The sequence below is a fragment of the Lissotriton vulgaris genome, chromosome 10, assembly GCF_964263255.1.
Source record: "Lissotriton vulgaris chromosome 10, aLisVul1.2, whole genome shotgun sequence".
NCBI lineage: Eukaryota > Metazoa > Chordata > Amphibia > Caudata > Salamandridae > Lissotriton > Lissotriton vulgaris.
In genome coordinates, this window is record NC_141698.1 from 49,222,247 (window position 1) to 49,244,117 (window position 21,871).

At 43.1% G+C, this 21,871-nt stretch overlaps 1 protein-coding gene across 1 annotated transcript in view; it reads right to left on the reverse strand.

The window, feature by feature from the left end:
* Positions 1 to 3,873: 3,873 nt before the first annotated feature.
* SYN1 (synapsin I) overlaps positions 3,874 to 21,871 on the reverse strand; it is a 452,931-nt gene continuing 434,933 nt past the window's right edge. Inside the window, exons 12-13 of the mRNA XM_086939718.1 lie at positions 9,619 to 10,531; positions 3,874 to 4,155 (exon numbers count right to left, since the gene is read on the reverse strand). Of these exons, the coding sequence (XP_086795844.1) occupies positions 4,020 to 4,155; positions 9,619 to 10,531 (1,049 nt within the window). The 3' untranslated portion in view covers positions 3,874 to 4,019. The remainder of the gene's footprint in view (positions 4,156 to 9,618; positions 10,532 to 21,871) is intronic.

The following is a 21,871-nucleotide window of genomic DNA, read 5'->3' on the forward strand; positions in this document are numbered from 1 at the left end:
AGGAGTCCTAAAGTTAGGACTCCTAACTTCTGTGAATACTGAAATGAGTTGGTGCCTTCTGTGAATACCAAAATATGTAAGTTCCTTCTGTGAATACCAAAATCGTAATACATTTGAGATTTTTTCTTAACCTCTTCGATGCTTATGACGGAACGGTTCCGTCATGACCACACCCGTTTTTAGAATCTTCAGCACAGCGCCAGAATTCGCGCCGCGCTGAAGAGGTTAAGTTAGATCTCTGAATCGGGCCCATTGTGTTTACAGGGCTTCGAAGATTCAGTCATTAGCAGGTCTGTCACTATTCTAGGGAAATAAAGCTATTTGTGTACCTTCGAGGATTCAATAAATTCATGGTTTGAAATAGTTTAATACCTCTCTTTGGAGTTGAAACAATACTCCAATTCCCTTCAAACAAATTTTTTTGGTGGGTGGTTATGTAAAGTTATATCTCTTGCACAATAGAATTACTTCTCGAGAATATATTCTGATTACTATCTGATCATTCCATTGGCTAAGAAGACCCATATCCTAATATGGATTGGCCCAACCACAATCCCTGCCTTCTCTCGGTCAATGCATCTTGAAAAAATACAGCAGAAAGAAACAGGACACAAGGCAATATTACTTGCTCAATGGTTTATTGAGTACACTATGTTTTGTTCCACTCCAGGTACTGTACAGTTCCATACACACACGCGCACACACAGACTGCCACAAAAGATGCATATACTCCCTTTCCTCCGTTTGTGGAGAAAAACGAGAACGATATGTTATATATATTTATATATCTTATAATCATTATTTGTTCACTTATTTCAATATTAATGTTCATTTGTATTTTTTTTAAATACATACACCTGACCACCACAATCTTGCATTTTTTTTTTACATTTGTCTTTGAACAAATCACGAAAAAAAAATTCAACACAGAATAATTTGTTAGGAAAGAACACAGCATGCCCGGACGCCACGACACTGGCACTATCACATACTGGTGACATCTATCTGGGCAACAAGGGCTACAAGAGGTTGAGGAAGAAAAGTTTGAAAGGGATCAATGAAGTGGAGAAAATTTTCATGAGCCAGTGGGTCTTAAAAATAGACTATGTAATGTGTCCTTTGTGCATATATTTTAGGGAGAGCTTAACCTCTCTCGCCTCTGGTTGTGTTTTCACATTCATTATTGACAGCGACAGCACACACACTCGCTCACTCACTCACTCACTCACTCGCACACTCGCACACACCTGCAGGCAGGGGCATTCCGGCGATAGGTTCTTGGCATGCCCAGCGCCCTGCCGTTGGCTTATACAGGCAGTGTAAAGTGTAGGGCATGGAAAATGTTGTCTACTATGCTACTGACAAAAAAGAGAAGCCAAGGTGGTGTCCCTATAGAGAGAGATAGAGTATGAGGCACTCACACATGCATCATGCATCCGGTTGACTATGGAGTTGGACTCCTGGTTTTGCCTGTGTATCATGGCTGTCTCTCCCTCGACATTTTCATAAGTGTTCCGAAGAATTTCAATGGCAAAGATCCTGAAAAACTAACATCCCTTGAGATTTTTTTTTATTGACATATGAATTTTCCATTTCAGCCAGGGAGCAGCCATGAGGAATGTCCACTTTTCTGTCCACTTGCACATACAATGGAGACATTATGCAGTTATCTTGTTTTTTCAGGGTGAAAGACCTGTCTAAGGAGTAAAGCTTTTCTGCCTGACTCACGGATGAAGACCGCTATTTCACGTGCAGATATTGAATTCAACTTTCATTGACAGGAGAGAAAAAAAAAACTCCATTCGAGTGTACTGTCTCACAGCTGGTGATTAGTTGTAATGTGATAATAGTGTGGTGCAATAACACCATCCAAATGGTTTCTCAGGAAAAGTTGAGATCCCTTGGCACCTATTGTATGAGACAGAGTGTTGGTCAATGAGCACATGACCTCAGCAATGAACAGTCTAAACCCGGAGACCAGAGATCAGATTGCTTTGACGGTGGCACTGTAGAGGAGTCTTTACAATGTTGGGGATGCTTTCACTAATTGGATGTTATCTTCGTCATGGCATCCTGCCTTTTTAGGGTGAATAACCATGAAACATTTCAAAGTATAAGTCATTGTGGAGCAATAACAAGTGAACTGTAGTTTGCTGGTTCAATTCTTTTATATTTCTTTCCTTGCACAAGAGAGCCATAGCCAACACATGTTTCGCCCCCTTGAGGCACGCAGGCATTGGTCTTTTTCAGGGCCTTTTAGTTGATATAAGGAATTTATATTCTTATCGCAGGTCATTATTATAGAAGCAGTATTGCAATTAGGAGCATCATTTAGATAGAATTACCCTAAAATAATTCAGGTAAACGTCCTCTACTCAAGCTCAAAACAGCTGGAAGCCTCTGTGTTGAGAGGCTACAGATATGCATCATAATGACCTTCTCTGGGACTGGAAGATGAGGTGACATTGTGCTCTGAAATGGATCACCTACAGCTTCAAGTCTTCAGAAAGGAATCTACCATTAAGGATTATTCAGGATTGCACCACTCAAGATCGCTTTTGCTGCAGTCATTGGAGATATCGCTCCAGTTTGGAAGAGCTCGTGCCTCAGGCAGCAGAACTACTCCAGGTCAAAGGAGGATGGGACCGTTCCTCAGACATCAAATGTCTCTTATTCTCAGGCAGCAGATATGCTTCTTCGTTTGGAATGAGATAGTGCCTCAGGCCGCTGATATTTCTCCAAACTTTATGGACTCGTGCCCGAAAGAAGAGCTGCCTCTCTGGAGTGCAAATATTCCTCCCTAGGACTGGTAGGTGGTTCTCTTGGGATCACATAATAGCATATAGAATACCTAAGGCACCATGCGTATCGCTCTTACGAACTAATATCTTCGGAGTGGAGCTGCCGCTACAGTTTTGCCCTGCTCATGTACTAGACTGCAGCAATGTTGCAACAGAAAGTACTTGCTTACAACTTACAAAGCAGATATTTCTGTTCAGACCTTTTCACCTCATGACTTGAACAAAAGACCCAATATGCCAACTTTCACAGGTTACTCCTCCAAAAACAGACGTCTCGCTACAGGTACCACAGCTTAGAACCCACATATCAGAACCATCTCTTGACATTTATCAACTAAAAACATCAGTTTCATTGGCTCCTCTGTGATAATTGCGAACGTTCACAATGAACGCCTTGGGCAGTAACGCTGTATCTCAAATTTGAAAGATTCATTACTCAGCCATCAGAGCTGTCTCTTAAAATCCCAAATGGTCAGGGGTTTGTCTTCAGATATTAAAGGGCATACATAGCAGGACTATCTCCACAGATGGTACATTTTGCACTTCACTCCTCTCTACAACTTGAATTTAAACCCAATCAAATAATTTTGCTGTGCAACATTTTCAGGTCAAATTGCCAGGCTATCCTTAACAATCTGAGGTTCTACCCATTTGAATTTGCTTGACACATACTTTACAACTAAACAACAGTAACTCTACAGGTGTAGGATGCGTACACAAAAGCATGTTCCTCAAACAGGAAGTGGTCACAGAGGAGCCATATCACGTAAAGCCATTAAGCAGCATTTTACACATTAACAGTAGTTTATATATCGAAGATCATGGCTTGCCCAGGTAACCGTTTAGGTTGAGTACATTGTCTCTATTTCTCCTCTCTCTGTTTTATGAGCTTGCTCTCTTTCTTCTTTTCTTGAATTTTCAGAAATGGGTGATCTGGGTCGTCTACACAGACAGCTAGGTAGCATTACTTGAAAGAAAAACACTTAGGCATGCGGCTATCGCTCAAAGATAATACACAATCTCACATGGACAAATCGGAGTCACTCTTCACTGGGCAAAAGGTACATGAGGAGACGGGTCGGTGCAGGCGGGTGATTGGGAACTTGTTGAACATCGAATCCTCTTGCTGGACAGAGTGAAGAAGGAGGAAAGGTAAGAAGGAGAAGTGTAAATGGGACCAGGGTATGGTCCAAGGGACGTTTGATCTCCAGAGTCCCTTCAGTCGGAGAACAGGCTGGCGAAGGACTTCCTCAGGTTGCGGATGGTCTCGGCCTTCACCTCGTCCTGGCTAAGACTTGCTCGGGGAGCCGAAGTGTCTGGAATGTTGAAGGTATTGGTGAGAGACTGGGATTTGCTGAAGGAAGCAATATGGGTGAGGTGAGATTGGGAAAGAAGGGAGAGAGAAGATTGAGAAGGAGGTGGAGAGGAGAAGGAGTGGAGTGGGGAGAAAGGAGGTGGAGAGAAACATAGTATTAAAGTCATGCAAAGGTAGAAATGAAGACAGAGGCAGTGCAACATGGTATCCTGCTGAGCGTCTGGGGAATGATATGATAGCGAGCAGGAACTAGTGTACTCGACTGTCCTGCCCGAAGTCCTCTCTCATCCTGCTAAGAATTACTTACGTTGAAACATTTCTGCTTCATATGAAAGCGTAGTGACTGCCCTTCGGGATAAACATGATGCTGTTATCTGGAGAATAGCTTATTATTGGACAATTCTTATACGGGGCTTATGTCTCGCGGGATGGACAAATTCGGAATGTAGAGGTACCCTTACTGCGTCATTCCAAATTCCGGAATTATTATAATTATTTCATAAGAAATGGGAACTCTGGGATTGTAAATATGTACTTGTATTGTTCAGTTCTTATTATACGAAGAACTTCCATACAATGGACATAACAGGGTTGTGATAGATGTCCTTGTTAAGGTAGTGTTCTTATTCGTTGAATTGCAACCATAAGGAGCGATATTGTGGGAGGCTGATGCGCTATCCTAAGTAGGTACTGTTATATTACACAAGTGACCTATAAAGGACTGTGCCGGCTTCCTTACGAGGACACTATTCTTGTATGAAGATTACCTCCATAGAACGGCTGTGTGTGTCTATAATGCTAGACTTGTTAGGGACCCGCTCTTATAAGCGGAATAACTTATGCAGTCAAAATAAAGCTTCAATAGCAAAAATTGTCTTATTGGGTAATAATTACTTCCTTTTTAACAAGAATCACATATATTGAGGGGTACACCAGGAATGGGGGGGGGGGAGGCAGCATTTATCTTGGCAAGGAAATGTTACTTACCTGAAAGAATAGTTTGGCAGGTTGAGGCAGTTCTAGATTCACACGCTGTTCATCATTCCATCCTCTACCAGCTGGGCTGGAAAAGCCATTTTGTAATTTGGGAAAAGTCTATTTTGGGGGCGAGGGGGGCCATAAACCATAGGCAGAGTCATTGGGACTCACGTTGGTTATAATCTGCAACCCACAATGTTAAAACATACCTGTCAAGATCAGATTCTATTTTTCCTGACTGTCTGGCATATGCACACTCGGATATTTTGGTATTACAGAAGGGCCTGCAAACACTTGTGCGGCCCCATTTGTTAGACACTTAGGGGCCGATTCACAGAGCTAACTTAAGACAAATCCTAAACTTACTACTTTTGGTATTCACAGAAGGCATTTAGTAGTAGTAAAGTTAGGATTTTGTCTTAAGTTTGACTTAAGACAAACTTGAGACAGACTTAAGACATTCTTAAGAGAAAATCGTAACTTAAGTCTGTCTTAAGTTTGTCTTAAGTCAAACTTAAGACAAAATGCTAACTTTACTACTAATAAATGCCTTCTGTGAATACCAAAAGTAGTAAGTTTAGGATTTTGTCTTAAGTTAGTTCTTTGAATTGGCCCCTTATTGCCGGCATACGTGTAGCTCCAGTGCTATCCTAAAGCATTGTTTCCTCATTTGCATAGTGGTGTGGCCCCACGCAAATGAGGGAAACACTTTGGGCCATATTATCAAGAACGGCAATAACGTTATCGCCGCGGCAGGATAATTACCAATTGGTGAATTACCAATAAAGCCCAGGTTTGATGTCCGTCACACCAGAACCTGGGCTTCAATGGGAATTCTCAAGAGCATATTATCAAGCTCCTTATCGCCGCTTTCTGCCGATAAAGCGGCGATAATGTTATTGCCGTTCTTCATAATATGGCCTTTTTCCTCTATCCCCGTGCTTTATTATGGGGGCAGAGACAGAGGTCATCAGAAGATGAACTGACTGTGCGCCACAGAGAGGTGGATTAAGGAACTGTTTCTTATGGACCACACTAGGCACCCCCCTTGCAGAGGTACAGTCACTAACTGCACCTGCCTGAAGGGAGGTCTCCGTCCCCCTCTAAAGTGCAGGCCGGGTGCACCTACACTGTGAAAGGCAGACAGGCTACTTCCTCATCCCATCTTTCACTAATGCTTCCCTAGGACAGTGCGAGTTCACTGCTGCCCTAGGGGCAACACATGTTTATGTTATCAATAATAGGGCTCTCTGTCAATCTTTGCACCCGGTGTGCTCAGTTAAAGGTGCACCACGGCACAAACAAGGACAGTGTGCCCAGTGGCGAAGCAAGGTCAGGTGGTACCCGGTGCGGAAAATTTCTTGTCACCCCCGGCTTGACATAATGGCAAAAAATATTTGTTTTAAACACATTTTTTTGCCATTTTATCTCCTCCCTCAGTGATGACACTTGTCACCACCGGCTTGACAAAATGGTAAAAATATGTTTAAAACATATTTTTGCCATTGTGTCACTCACCTCAGTGATGACGCCCAGGGCGGCCCACACCCCCCTTCCTACGCCACTGAGTGAGCCATAGTAATACCGTCCTATGCCCTTTCAAACTCTAACATGACAAGTATGCGAAATGGCAATCTACCAAAGGTCTAAAGTTATAGTGAAAGTATACTGTCTTGGAGTGCAATGTACCTAACTTTTCAAAAAATGCTGTTAGCATCTAACTATGCTTGAAATTAATGGTGGAATAGGTGGGCGCTGTTCTACTTGACACCCAGACCAAAAATGCTTCCATTTGGGCCGTGCATGTTGTTGGCCCATGAGCCTGCTCTTTTGACGGTCATATATTTTGTAGGATATTAAAATACCTTGAGATTCTTCAGTTGCCAGCTGACAAATGGAGTGACTTAAGGGCATATTTATGTGAATGTGGAGCAGCGCAAGAAGTCACCCTGCTGCGCTGTTTTAAAGGGAAAAGGCAAACATGGGCCATATTCAAAAGAATACAATGCATTCCTGTCCTTGTCCCTGCCCTGGTGCCCTTTTGGCTGCTTATCGCTAATGCAGGCACACTTGCTCCTTTGTCCAAGGGTGCCTGTGTTGCAGACAGGCTTGTTTTAGTGCAGGAAGAAGTACCCTCCTGCACGAAAACAATCCAGAGAAGCAAATTCTATTTGAGTTGCACAATGCAGCACACATAAAATGGAGAAGTAACCAGGAGGAAAGCAAGAGATGCCTATAATAAACTTAGGTCCTTAGATGATTGTCTTACCATCAGCACAGTGAGCCACTATTTGAACACAATTTTAAGAGTGAGAAGGGCCATCGTCATGGGATAGCAAGAGTTAATTAAGTACTTTTAACTACTATGTATTTTAATTGATTGCACTGTTTTATCCTTTTTAACTTCTTTTTTTTAACTCTAAAAAATTCAATTTTAGTAATGCTTAATTCAGAATGACAAGATGGAATTTTAATTGTGATTTTTACTTGTATACTTTTATGAATTGTGAAATCAAATCGAATAAAGTTTTTGAACGAACGAACAAGGAGAAATAAAGATATTTTGCCTGGGGATATCTATCTTTTTGCCGCATTTAAATGGTGTTTTGAAACTTCTATGTGTGCTGCTTAACCCGTTCAGCGCGGCGCAAATTCCTGCGCTGTGCTGAACGTTCCATTGGGGCTATGGAACCATGACGGAACGGTTCCGTCATGAGCACAGGCCAACCGACGCTCATGACGGAACAGTTCCGTCATGAGCACAGGCCAACCGACGCTCATGACGGAACAGTTCCGTTTGAGCACAGGCCAACCGACGCTCATGACGGAACCGTTCCGTCATGAGCACAGGCCAACCGACGCTCATGATGGAACCGTTCCGTCAATAGCATCAAAGGGGTTAATGCAGCACACATAGAAGTTGCAGAACGCCATTTTCTTTTATTGATTGTTTATGTGCAGGAAGGGCCACTTTCCTGCACATGACCAATCTTCCCCTCAACGCAGACACCCTTGCACTATAGTGCTTTTGGTGTTTTATGTCTGCTGCACATCGCAGGGCACATGGAAACAAAACTAAGTAGAAATTAAGCATTTCGCCTTGTTGTGCCTGTTTAAGACCAGGTTTTCCCTGGTCTTAATTTTGGCACTGCCCTATATTGACTCTGCCCTTGTATATATGGGGCAGCATCAAAACTCAATGGGTGTAGCAGTGGAACATCCACCACAACACCCATTACCCGCACCTTTCACGCTAAGTATAGCGTGAAAGGGGGCCTTATTTCCAAGGCAGCCATAAGCCACGTTAAGTGGCGTAACGCTGCCTTGTAAATAAAGCTAAGCCCCTATTGCCACAGGAACGTCACTAAAAGTGATGCTCCTGTGGCGATAGGGGCTTGTAAATATGCCCTTAAGTGTCATGATCGTCCCAGAGGAGACACAGATCTCATAATATGTGTATGAGCTTATCCTCAGACCTTGACCGTGACACTGTGTGTAGAACTTAAAAGGCTTTCTTTCCATAATCAACCTTGCAAATACAGAAAGAAAGCACAGAAAAATAATTTAGGAATCCCAGCCACTCTATATGATCGGTACTGCAAACCTAAAGTCCTAAGTGTCGGAACAAAAGTGCCACTTTCTCCAATGATGCTGTGATCTTGATTTGTTTTCAAGCCTGTAGCCTGCTGAAACACCGGTCCTCAGTGTCGTGCCATGCTTTTCTATCTCACCAATGAATTTGCTTCAAACCCCCATCGCGGACAATAGACTCTAAAGAAGACAGATATGGTGTGGACCATTGTGGGTTTCGAACCCGAATCATAATGACTCGGACCAATGTCGATGTCCCAAAGACAACAGAATTCATATTAACAGGATGTTTTTCTGGGCCCAACCACTGGATGGTGGAATGATGCACAGCATGTGAATCTAGAACATGTTTTCATTCCAAAATGTTCCTACTGTAGGTAGTACTTGCATAGGGATGGAACACACTGGTCATTAGGAGGAGGGAATTACAGCTTATTCTCGTCAACTTCCTTCCCTTCAAAAAAGTCCGCTTATGTAAATAAAAGCTTATTTTAATGCCTCGGCTACAGTACTTCGTCAAGCTCATAGAGTTAAATATGTTTGATAAATCTAGGAAAAGCTAGTTAACAGCTACCTAATTGGCATGCTGACTGGGTCTGGATACAGAGTGCTCAAGGTGCTCTCGGGGGCATGTGAAGCGCCACAAAGACCTTACTAGTTGGACCAAATGGGGAGGGGAAGAAGGAGACACATGTGCAAGCTCATGGGTAAGCACACAAAGGGTACTGTCTAAATCATTGACCATACCCTCTAAGGCTTAGCCAGATGTTTAATAAAGGAAAAGCCAGCTGTGAGCAAGCAGAGCCATTCATTCATGCAAACTGCCCCCCACACTAAAGACCCCTCAAGCAGAGAAAAAAGAAAAGCATGAAGACAGAAAAAAGACAAATCAAAGAAGGCATCCCTCCCCCTAAGAAAACCAAGAACACTTACTTGAGTTGTGGGTGCGGTGGAGCAAAATCCTGGCTGGGCTTCTGGGCTACCTGAGGCTTTGGTTGGCTTGGTGGACGGTTCTGCTGTGGTGGCTGCCCCATCCCCACCTGTCCCTGCCCCTGGGTGCTTGGCCGTGGTTGCTGCGTTGTCGGCTGCATGGGCCTTGGCTGCTGGCCAGGAGGTGCTCCTGGGCCAGTGTGGCGCTGTTGTTGCGGGGACTGGGAGCCGGGACCTGTCTGACGCTGCTGCTGAGGGGGAGGGGCACCTTGACCAGACTGACGGACTTGCTGAGCCCCTGGACCCACAGGCTTCTGCTGCGGCTGCTGTTGCTGCTGCTGGGGCCCAGGTGGTCCTGCTGGTCTCTGCTGAGAACCTGGAGGAGCTGCAGAGCCGGGAGGCCTCTGCGGCTGTTGCTGCTGTTGTTGCGGCTGCTGCTGTGGCGGTTGCGGTCCTCCTGGTTTCTGAGGATGCTGCATTGGTTGCCCTGGCTGCCTCTGCTGCTGTGGTGGCTGCTGCTGGGGACCACCTGTCTGGCTTCTTTGTTGCTGGGGAGAATGTGGCCCAGGAGCCCCCTGCTGCCAGTGCATCTGGGGAGACTGCTGATCTGCTCTTGGACTACTCTGCCTTTGTGACTGGGGAGACTGGGGGCCTGGCATAGTTGGCCCTGGCTGTCTCAGTGCCTGCTGCTGAGGTGGCTGCTGGGCCCCAGGGCCAGGCTGGCGCTGTTGGGGTGGGCCCATTTGGCGCTGCTGCTGCTGTGGTGGAGGTTGCTGGGTGGTAGGACTTGGGAGACGCTGCTGGGGATTGGCGGGCTGGGGAGTAAGGCCCTGGAGCTGCTGCCCCTGCGGGGAAGGCCTTTGTTGGGATGGGGGTCCTTGGCGTTGTGGACCTGAAGAAGGAGGCTGAGGCCCACCTGTGAAGAGAAGAAACAAAGGGACAGTCAAGGCATCTCACAATCAGAAGAACCACCCTAATGAGCAGCCTGCTGTCAAGGTATAACCATCATACTTGAACAGCCAAAAACCATTGAAAAACCTGGTACCCAACAACCATTGTAAATAAAATACATAAATCACAATCATGTGTTTAAAGAGTAACGTGCAGATAGTGATATGGGGTTTCATGATCCAACAAGATCTCACAGGATAACAGAATATAGACCTAAAAAGGGTCAATTTATTAAAGGGTCAGATCCATGCCAATGAAATGTGCTTTCATCGGTCAGCTAAATCTAAAAAAAAATCATAGGGCCCGATTCACAGAATGAACTTAAGACTCAATCCTAAACGTACTACTATTTTGGTATTCACAGAATTAACTTACTACTTTTGGTATTCACAGAATTTAGGATTTTCTCTTAAGTTTGTCTTAAAACAAACTTAAGACAGACTTAAGACAAAATCCTAACTTAAGTCTGTCTTAAGTCTGTCTTAAGACAAATTTAAGACAAAATACTAACTTCTGTGAATACCAAAAGTAGTAAGTTCATTCTGTGAATGCCAAAAGTAGTAAGTTCTTTCTGTGAATACCAAAATAGTAGTAAGTTTAGAATTGAGTCTTAAATTCATTCTGTGAATCGGGCCCATAGTGTAGATCAAGGAAGCGCTGCATGGACTTTTGAGCCAACCTCAAGGCAACAAACAAAACTTCCAGCACCCTTCCTATTACAAAGAATCACAGGAGTGAACAGCAAAGCAAGAGCCTGTACTCTGTTGAAACGGCAGAAGCTTTCATCATCTCCGCTATTACCACAAGGACCACGAGATGCAGCTTCATGCCAGTGACTTGAACCTCAAGCGTCCACCTGATATCAAGAACGCTCAAGCGGTGCTATCATTTAAGACCCAGGGGACCAAGTACCAGGTCAAATGAGGGAGCGTTCAGTAGCCTAAGGAAACACTGAGTGGTGCAATTACAAAGGACCCTAGTGACCAAATACCAAGTCAGTGAATGAGGCTTTGAGGTGCCCTGAAGATATCACAGAACCACAAGAGGTACAGCTACAAAGGACACTGGGGTCCCAGTACCAGGCAAGCTGAAGAGGCGTTCAGCAGACCACACGATATCACAGAACCACAAGAGGTACAATTGCCAACGCCCATACGAACCGAGTCCAAAGTCTGTCAAAGGAATTTGTAGCAGAAACACAGCCTGTAGCATCCAGCCTAGTATCAGAATCACGAGAAGAAGGAGCTCAAAGAAGGACTACCAAGGACATAGACCTTAGCGGCAATCCATTGATAGAAGTCTACAGCATCTCCATGGAAGTGCCGCAGCGATGACCGAGTGCTATATAACCTTTGCATATCAAATAAACGAAAACTTGGCTTTTCCTGAACGCTGAGACCTGAGCAACATGGCTGATGACCAGTGAATCTGCTAGACAGCTAATGAGGAGATTGGCCCTGGTTTTCCCCCTTGACCATCACCTACCCAGCTGGACATTGGGCATTGTTCCTCCTCGTCTCCCCGCTATTACTCCTTCCTCCCCTCCCTCCTTCGAATTACTGTAACATTGTTTATGTGCCCTGCTCCTTACAATGCTTTTGTATCTGATGTAACTTGTAACACAACGATCCTAAATGTAAAGCGCTCCGATACCCTCTTGGGTCAAGTTTGCGCTATGTAAAACTTTATAAATAAATAAAAGTGCAAGTAGACAACTGAACTCCCACGCCAGCTTTCTGTTTTCTTGTCCCGTTTTACTTCTGTTTCTTGGTTGTTATATTATAGCTTGACCTAATCAGCAAGTTACAAGGTAGGAATTTACATAGGAGTGCCTCAAACTTAAAGTGTTGTAAACTGAACAGGTTGGTGCATGTGGTCCACAATAATGTCCTGATGTAGTTCCATGGAGTAACAGAAGTAGCAGTCAGCGGGCTGCAACCTTGGAAGCAGCCCAGAGACAATCCAAGGCAGTTATCATCCATCTAGATACCTGGGAAACTAATGATGTCTGTAGGTTCCAGCACCAAGCCATTATCAAAAAACTCTACTAGACGATACAGTACAAACCCAAGTGAAGGAAAAGGACTCCCGCAGTCCAACCAAACACCAGACAATTACAGAAAGTCAAAAAGAAAAGAAGACCCCAGGTTCCAGCTCCAAACCACTTGGGGCCTTATTTATGAAGGCCTTGTGTCAGTTTTGCGCCGCCGGTGCGTCACTTTTTGTGACGCACCAGCGGTGTAAAAAATGCGCCCTATTGCGCCATATTTAAAAAGTGACGCATCTAGGTAGATGCGTCACTTTTTAAACCCCTGCGCCACATTATACCTGCATCAGGTATAATGTATGCAGAGGGGGCGTTCCCCCGCAAAAAGCCTTGTAATAGTGACGCAGTGAAATCTATGAGATTTCACTGCGTCACTTTTAGGACGCTGTTGCGTCAAAATCTTGCGCCTGCCTCACAGCAGGCGTAAGACTGACGCAAGCCCTTTCACATGGGGCTTGCCCCATGTGAAAGGACGCATTGCTGGAGTTGCGTCACTTTTGTGACACACTCCAGCAATGCGTCACTTTTGCGCTTACAGATACGTCAGAAATACTGACGTATCTGTAACTCCTTGCGACATGATGCGTCATACATTAAATATGACGCATCAGGAATGTCTCAAGGAGGGCGCAGTGAAAAGTAACGCATCGCTGTTTTCACGCAGCGATGCGTCACTTTTCATAAATGAGGCCCTTGGATTTTCCAAAATACCACATGATACTAAACACAAACCGGAAGTAAAAGCCAAGGGGTTTAAAGAGTTAACCTGTGAGTCACCTGCTTGAAATTACACAATGCAATCATTACCACAAAGGCAGATCAAAAAAACATTCAGTACATCTTCGATCCACTAATACCAACTTCCAAAATCTCACTTAAATCCATTGTATGACAGGGGTTGAGTCTTAAGGACTGGGTGGGTCAGAGTGCTGGATGACAGCAAATAATCCTAAGAACCAAAATGCTACAAAGGCATTGTTCAGTTCTGCTTCCAATACCTAACTAGAGAAAATCTACATTTTCCCAATACTACAGAACCACTGGATTTCGAAAGGTGTATGCACCATTTGTCCAACACACAGAAAGTGACCAAAGTGTGCAGGATTTCTCTCAATACAATTGCATCACTTGGCATTATCAGAGGGCAGAGATCTCGCGGAGTACACATACTGTGCAAATATAGGAAACTACAGCACTCAGCATAATACAATAGCACTAAACATCCTACTGAAGGCAGGTCAGCATGCATCAATAAGACAAGCTCCAGCCAATAGGACTTTACAACTTCACCTAGCACCATAGACCCACTGTCAAGTGTGGTTGAACCACCAAGTGACAGAAATATAGGGTAACCAAGTGAGAATGAGAGAATTACATGGCATAAGATCAGAAGATTGACACTGAAGCTAAATGCTCCAGGAGCTTGCATATATGATATATTGAAGCAACATGACACACACCCAGAAGACGTCACATTCTGACTCACAGCCAGTGGTAAGGATTTTCATCAACCCACCCAATGCTACGCCGCTGCGCAGTGTACGGCCATAAGAGACCATATGTGATTTACCTGGCATGATAAAGTCCACTGCAGAGGATGGCATGTATTCATGTGCCTGTGTGTGTCTACGCTCACACTTTCCTCCACCTCTCCTTGCTCATGAACAGCTACACGTTTGCAAGAAACGATATCCTCAGCCTGAAGAGGCCGAAAGACTCACCCCGCAGACTTTAATGCGCTTTCTGTCCATCCGTGCAACAGCACCGAACGCTTAAGCATTCTGTACCTTTTGGTGAACTACAACCCAAGGTGCATCATCCAAAGCAAGGGAAGAGCACAGCTCTGGGCCTCATGTAGCTCGTGTGGGGGATTGGAACACGACTCATAGGCGTCACGCGACAGGCACACTCTTTTCAATCCAAGGCACCATCACAGAGAAGTGTGCTACCTGTCTACAAACTCACCTCCACAGAGGTATGAAGCACTATATAAATGCAACTAGGATACTATATGATATGTAACATTACTCCCAACTTCCAGGCAGGCTGCCCCTCTCACACAGGATTTACTTACTGATGATGTGCTCAGTGTGGCATCAGTCTGGGCTGTGCCACAGAAAGTGGCTTCTAAGCATCAGGCTGTCCCTCTCCTGCAGGCCACACCTAGGCTAGGGGGGCCATGCCTGGCCTCTTGGCATTAGATGACTCCCACCCTCTTAAGCCCTGAGATACTTCGACTACTGCATCTGGAACTCTGGGCCCGATTCACAGAACTAACTTAAGACAAAATCCTAACTTATGTGAATACCAAAAGTAGTAAGTTCATTCTGTGAATGCCAAAAGTAGTAAGTTCATTCTGTGAATACCAAAAGTAGTAAGTTCATTCTGTGAATACCAAAAGTAGTAAGTTTAGGATTTTGTCTTAAGTTAGTTCTGTAAATCGGGCCCTCTGCTTGTAAGGTAAGCTGATTACATTAGCTAAAAGTTAGAATTCCCAATTTCATGTAATTCTAATTATTTTAGTGTATTCAATTAATTTTATTGTAATTCAATATTAAAGCTTCATTGGGGTTTTCGGAGTTTTTGTATTTTAGTTCCCTGTCTTTAATTAATTTGACCTCATATAATCAATATCAATATTGTGATGCTTAGGGTTTGGTTCACCCATGTTTAAGGTATTTAATTCGATTAATATTAACAGGGTTTATGTTTTTCCCCCTTTTTGAATAAGGATATCAAATTGGTTATATGTGATTTAATAGAAAAACGAATTCTAATTTCGCATAAAAGGTTTAATCAACATTTTCTATATGAATGGCATTTGCCATTTAGTAAAAAACAATGCAAGGAATATCGGGGCATATTACCAAGCAATAGCGATAATTATCGCTATTGCTTGGTTAGAAACAAAAATTTATCGCCGACCTGTGGCGATTTTTATCGCAGATAAACCTTGGTATTACCAAGGTTTATCGCAAATGCGATAAAAATCGGCCGCAATGCATGAATATCGCTGAAAAGTCAGCGATATTCATGCATTACCGAGCGAATGCTCTTAGCCATGTTATCCATCTCCCTTTGGATAACATGGATAAGAACTGCTCAGGGCAGGTGTTAGCTTTTGGAGATATTCCCGCTTAGCGCGAATATCTCCAAAAGTTGGTAATAGGAGATAGCGATGTTAGCGACTGTTTCCAGTCGCTAACATCTTGACACGCCCACTTTGCATGTCATTAGTGATAAATATCACTGACATGCAAAGTGGGGCCCAAGATGGTCGCTATCTCCTACTAGCTGTCGCTAACTGGTGTTAGCGACAGCTAGGTAATAGGGAGATAATTTTATCTCCGCTTTCTTGGCTTTTAAAGCCAAAAAAGCGGAGATAAACCCCCTTGATAATATGCCCCATCTTTTTTAAATGCCTTACACGTGCTTTACTTTAAGGTGTTAATGCAATTGATTTAGATTTGGAGGGGGTCATTTTTCGTTCACCATCACTTCCTTTAAACGTCATTTCAGTCATTAGGTAGTATTCCATCTTATGTTAAAGTACTTTCTCCAAATGCTACTGCTTGTTTTCCCTCTCAAGCTCCTTCCTACCTCCTTCCTTGAGTTTTTGGGGGCCATCTTCCATACCCACATTCTACTGCTAAACCTTTCCCAACCCTTCTGCCTTCTAGCTTTATCTCATTACCGCCTTCCCGTGTTTCTGCATCAAAACTATGGGCCATATTATCAAGAAAGGGCGATACATTATTGCCGCTTTTATCGGCAGGAAACTGATGCTAAAGCGGCGATAATGGGCTTGATAATATGCCCTTGTAATTCCCATAGGAGCCCAGGTTCTAGTGTTAACCTGGGCTTCTATGGGAATTCACAAGGGCATATTATAAAGCCTATTATCGCCGCTTTAGCAGCAGTTTCCTGCAGATAAAAGCGGCGATAATGTATCGCCCTTTCTTGATAATATTGCCCTAAGTTCCCTACCCACGATTAGCTATAAAGTTGTATTTTTTTTATTTAATAACAGGCAGTTGTTTTTAAATACATTAATAGTAGGCATGTAGCTGTGCCTTTGGATTTTTAATTAATCTGTATTTCTATTGAAAAAAAATTCCACAATTGTTTTTATTTTTTTGGGTTCTGAAAAATGATGTTTTATTATTTTGTTTTCCTATGAATGTTCATACAACTATCGCATCTTCCACTCTCCAGGCCTCCGGCTGTTCACTTCTCTCCAGTGATGTCTCAAACACATCTCGTAGGAGCTTTGTTACTATTTTTATAGTTCACCTAGTGGACCAAGAGTAGATGACTGCAACTAAAGTTATAACCCTTGTTAACAAACTTCAAAAATTCCGGCTTCTTCACTAGTGCAGGGGTGATGTGTTCATATCACACCAGTGAGGAATGTGGTTGTCAGCCAGAAACTGGGTGAATTTTTGGATAAACATTGCAAGGGACTTGTGGAGCTTAGTTGGGTGGTTTATTTGGAATGCTTTAACCAATGGGTAAAAAGGTTAAATTCAGGTGTGGCTGGTGCAGGTAAGAGTGGTGGGCGGCGGCGTAAGTCGACAGACGACGGAATAGGGAAGGGAAATACAAAAATAAATAAAATCCACTTACCTGGCACTCTCCGATGCGGCAAGTGTAAGGTAAGTAGTTTTATTTAGTTTTTAATTTTGTTTCCCTATTCCACCACTGTCGACTTACTCCACACCCGCCTCACCACTCTTACCTGCACCGGCCGCTCCTGGTTAAATTGATGTTACAGCAGTCATTCACCACTATACAATCTTCATTGCAGGTTTAGAGATACATGGCGTTTCAAGGCGTGAGACTGCTAAGAAAACGCACAACACAACTTCTCTAAATTGGATATGTTAATGAGGTCTGAAGCTGTGCCCCCAAAAGAGAGATGAAAAAGGGTGTAGGCCAGTTTCTCAAGATTACATTTCGGCCAAATAACGCGTGATGTACAACAGTGTTCCTTATTCAAGTTCTATGACTTAACAATTACACACAAACTTCAGGATTGTGGATGTTCCATCGAGGATTCACACCACAAACAAAAATAAAGAACCTTTTGAACATAGAGGTCCTGATTCAGACCAATAGTACAACTTACTGACTACAAAATGCAATTCACAAACCTACGTGTCGAAATCTCCACCTCTTCTGCTCTTCTGTCTTCTCTATGCGGAGCTCCTCAGACTTACCTTACCACTAAGCCTCTTATCGCGTATTTAAGTGCTATTTATTGCCCCTGGTAAATATTGATAACACGGGGTACGTTTAATTATCTGATGCTATAAATAGCACCTATTACGAGTTGGAAAGGAATAAGATCCAGATTTTGGTGTTTAATGCACCAGAATCCTCATTATATCGTAAATACTGTAAGCTTTTCCTCCGTTATATTTCGGCAGGTTTGACCTGCTGAAATTTAACAAAGGTTGAGATATTTATCGGGTCTGATAATGCGTTAAATACCTAGAGGTGTTTACGCACGGGTCGGAATATTTCAATCAACTCTTAACCAGTCCTTGGTAGTAAATGCGGGAAGGACTACAGAAGTCATTGGAAACAAGGGCATACTTATTACTAAATAGAAGGGGTTTAGGGAAGATTAAGGAGGATTTTAGTGAGGGCTAAGGAGGGGTTTAGGGAGGGACAGACTCTCACTCAGAAAAGTGTAAGCCCACTGCTATTCATAAACTACACTTCTACATTTACTACAGCCAATAAGGGCCCAAAACAGTAGTAAATGTACTCCACCTCAGACCTGGAGTAAGCCAAGCACCACACTTGGCCAACCACTGAAACTGCTGCATCTCCCCGTAGGAAATAATAGAAGCAAATACAACGTCAAACAAACTTATGTTAAAATAAATGAATTTATCTTAACTTTATAAAATATATACACTTTTAATTTAATATTACAACATATATGAATATAAAATAAATATTTTATGATAAAATATTTTAACAACTTTGTTCAATTTACAAACATTTCTAAATATTTAAAACATTTAAATTTACTTTAATTGTATACATAACTTTTATGTATTTTATCACACACTAAATAAATATATGTAATCATTTTGAATTAGGTGGGATTTTGAAAATAAAACTGAAAAAATAATATAATGGAATGTTTTAAATGAATTAAATATTTAATTCAAAATTAAGCTAATAGTGCTGCAGAATTTTATTTTTATTTTGTTCTGTATTTCAAATATATCAAATTAATTTCCGTTAACATTTAACATAAAAACACATTTATTTTAAAAAGTTTTAAAAAACGTTAAAACATTTTCCTAATACTTTGCGAGAGGAAGATCTCTGCACCGGTGGTAGAGAACTCCGCCTGCACATGAAAAGTTAAAAGTAGTAACATTACACTTGTAAATTTGACTGCACCACCTGTTTCTGGGGTTAGAGACATGTAAGTGTACATTTTGTAGTAAATTTACTCTCGAAAATAGTGACTAGCCAAAAGTGGTAAATTTACCGCAAAGTGTAAGAAAGAGTAAATTTATACCAGTGGATTTACTCACGTGTCAATTTACCTTTATAACCAGGCCCATAATCTCCTTCTCTGTCCTTGTTAATCTTCTCGCACTAACAATGTCACAGAAAGGCACAGTACAGTGCTGTTCTGGTGTGAAAATGCATATATGGTGCTCAAGAATACAATATTCATTCAGATAGCAGGTGCGGTGCATCTATTAGGGTGCTTGGGTGTAGCCCCACTAATTACATTGAGGCATGAGTGGAGAGTTGACTGAGTAACAAGCATGCGTGCCGTTGCCGTCACGCTCTCACTCACATTTGCAAATTCAGGCTGCCGGAGGCAGTCAGCACAGAAGGGGGCGGGGCAGCCGGAGTTCAGTGCAAGTGCATGTGCATTGAGCCATCCACGATAATATCTATCAGGTGGTCGGCGGAATGCACAGCAAGAGTGCACATGTTCTGTTTAGGGCTTAAACATTTTGCGACCAGCCCTGAACATGCGCACACTAGGCTGCTCATTAGAAGAGCGGGGTTGTTCAATGCCGCTCTTCTAATGAGCAGCCTAGTGCGCATGATCGGGCTGGTCGCAAACCATTTTAAGCCCTAAACAGAACATAAACACTACTGCTCAAGCCAATCCTGGCGCTGTTGCTGGAGCAGCGTCTGGATTGGCTGAGACATAGGCGGCACAGGAGCGAGTGTGACGTCAGACACACCTCGGGTTCACCACTACTACCACGTTTGACGGGAACTGGCTGAGCCTGCAGCAGCGGCCAGCGGACACCAGCTGACCCTGGTCTGATTGGTAACGTTATTTTTCAAATTTTATCCCTCTCCCGTGAGCATGCCGCTGGCCGGGGCTGCATGTGATATATCCAAATTAGTGACATCGGGAATGATGTACCTCGAGAAGCTGCTCTACTATTGCTAGCGTCTGATAGGAGAGGCCTTTATAGTGAGAACTATATTATATAATATTGTATTGAGTTTGTGGATTTCCAACTGCAAAAAAAACAAACATCATAGCAAGATAGTACCTTTTTTAACCACAGAAAATGCTCTATGAAAGAATGGAAAGTATGATTGTTTTCCAGAAGAAATAACTTTACAATCAACTTTCAAATGCAGAGAGTAATATATTCCCTCCCCAAAACCTTACTTCAAGCGCTGAGTAGATTTTTGAGGAGCATTTTAGTGTTGGAAATTCTAAGTGTTTACATTGTTATAAGCCAAAGTCATGAGTTGGTTAAATTGATCTAAATGTGTGCTGTGCACTACCAATTTTATGGCATTCATGATTGTTTATTAAGGTTTCGGGTAATGTGCAATATTTCTGTAAGGATTTATTTCTTGGAAAAAAAAGTATTGTTGAATTGATTTGACTCAGAGGCTCCTACATTTATGCAGCACATATTAATAAGATGTGTCCTGGGGGTAATGACATATTCCTGCATGGCATTAACTGGGGTGAATAGTATGTAAGATCAGGTCGTTTCCAGATTCAGAAAACTGTTCTCCTGAAAGGAGATTGAGTGCAGAATCTGTGCCTGCGAAACTCAGACTGCCATGGGTGGCACACAGCAGATCTCCCTTTGGAGACTCCTGAGAGAAATGTGTCTCCCTTTTGGAGAAAGGTCCCAAGGGCTGGTGGGTCCGGGTTGTCTGACATACTTGTCCTGCAGATACAAACATCCACTGGGTTCCAACCAGCCATGCACTCTGGTTTAGATGCAAACTGGAACAAGTGCATTTTTCATGGAAAACTATGGGGCATATTACCAAGCAATAGCGATAATTATCGCTATTGCTTGGTTAGAGACAAAAATTTATCGCCGACCTGCGGCGATTTTTACTGCAGATAAACCTTGGTATTACCAAGGTTTATCGCAAATGCGATAAAAATCGGCCGCATTGCATGAATATCGCTGAGAAGTCAGCGATATTCATGCATTACCGAGCTAATGCTCTTAGCCATGTTATCCACCTCCCATTGGATAACATGGCTAAGAACTGCTCAGGGCAGGTGTTAGCTTTTGGAGATATTCGCGCTTAGCGCGAATATCTCCAAAAGTTGGTAATAGGAGATAGCGATGTTAGCGACTGTTTCCAGTCGCTAACATCTTGGCACGCCCACTTTACATGTCATTAGTGATAAATATCACTGACATGCAAAGTGGGGCCCAAGATGGTCGCTATCTCCTACTAGCTGTCGCTAACTGGTGTTAGCGACAGCTAGGTAATAGGGAGATAATTTTATCTCCGCTTTCTTGGCTTTTAAAGCCAAAAAAGCGGAGATAAACCCCCTTGATAATATGCTCTATGGAATTCCAATCGAAGCTCATGTTAGATGTGAAGGACATTTAACATGAGCTTCGATTGGAATTCCATAGAGCATATTATCAAGCCCATTATCGCCACTTTATCGTCAGTTTCCTGCCGATAAAGCGGCGATACTTTTATCGCCGAGTCTTGATAATATGCCCCATTGTGTGGTGGACCCAGGACACCAGTGGTAAATTACTTCAGTTGTCAAATGAAGCCCAGTAACCTTGATTGTCCTTCTACCATGCAGACTAGGGTGCCTGAGTGCGTTGTTGCGCCACATTTTGCAATACCGCACTCCGATATTTTCAAACCGCAGGGGTCTGCCATATTTACAAAAATAGGGCACATCCCTGGGTTTCCCCTAGCGCTGGCACTGAAAAAGCTGCCTGGTGCCAGCGCAGCCAACTCTGCCGCCAT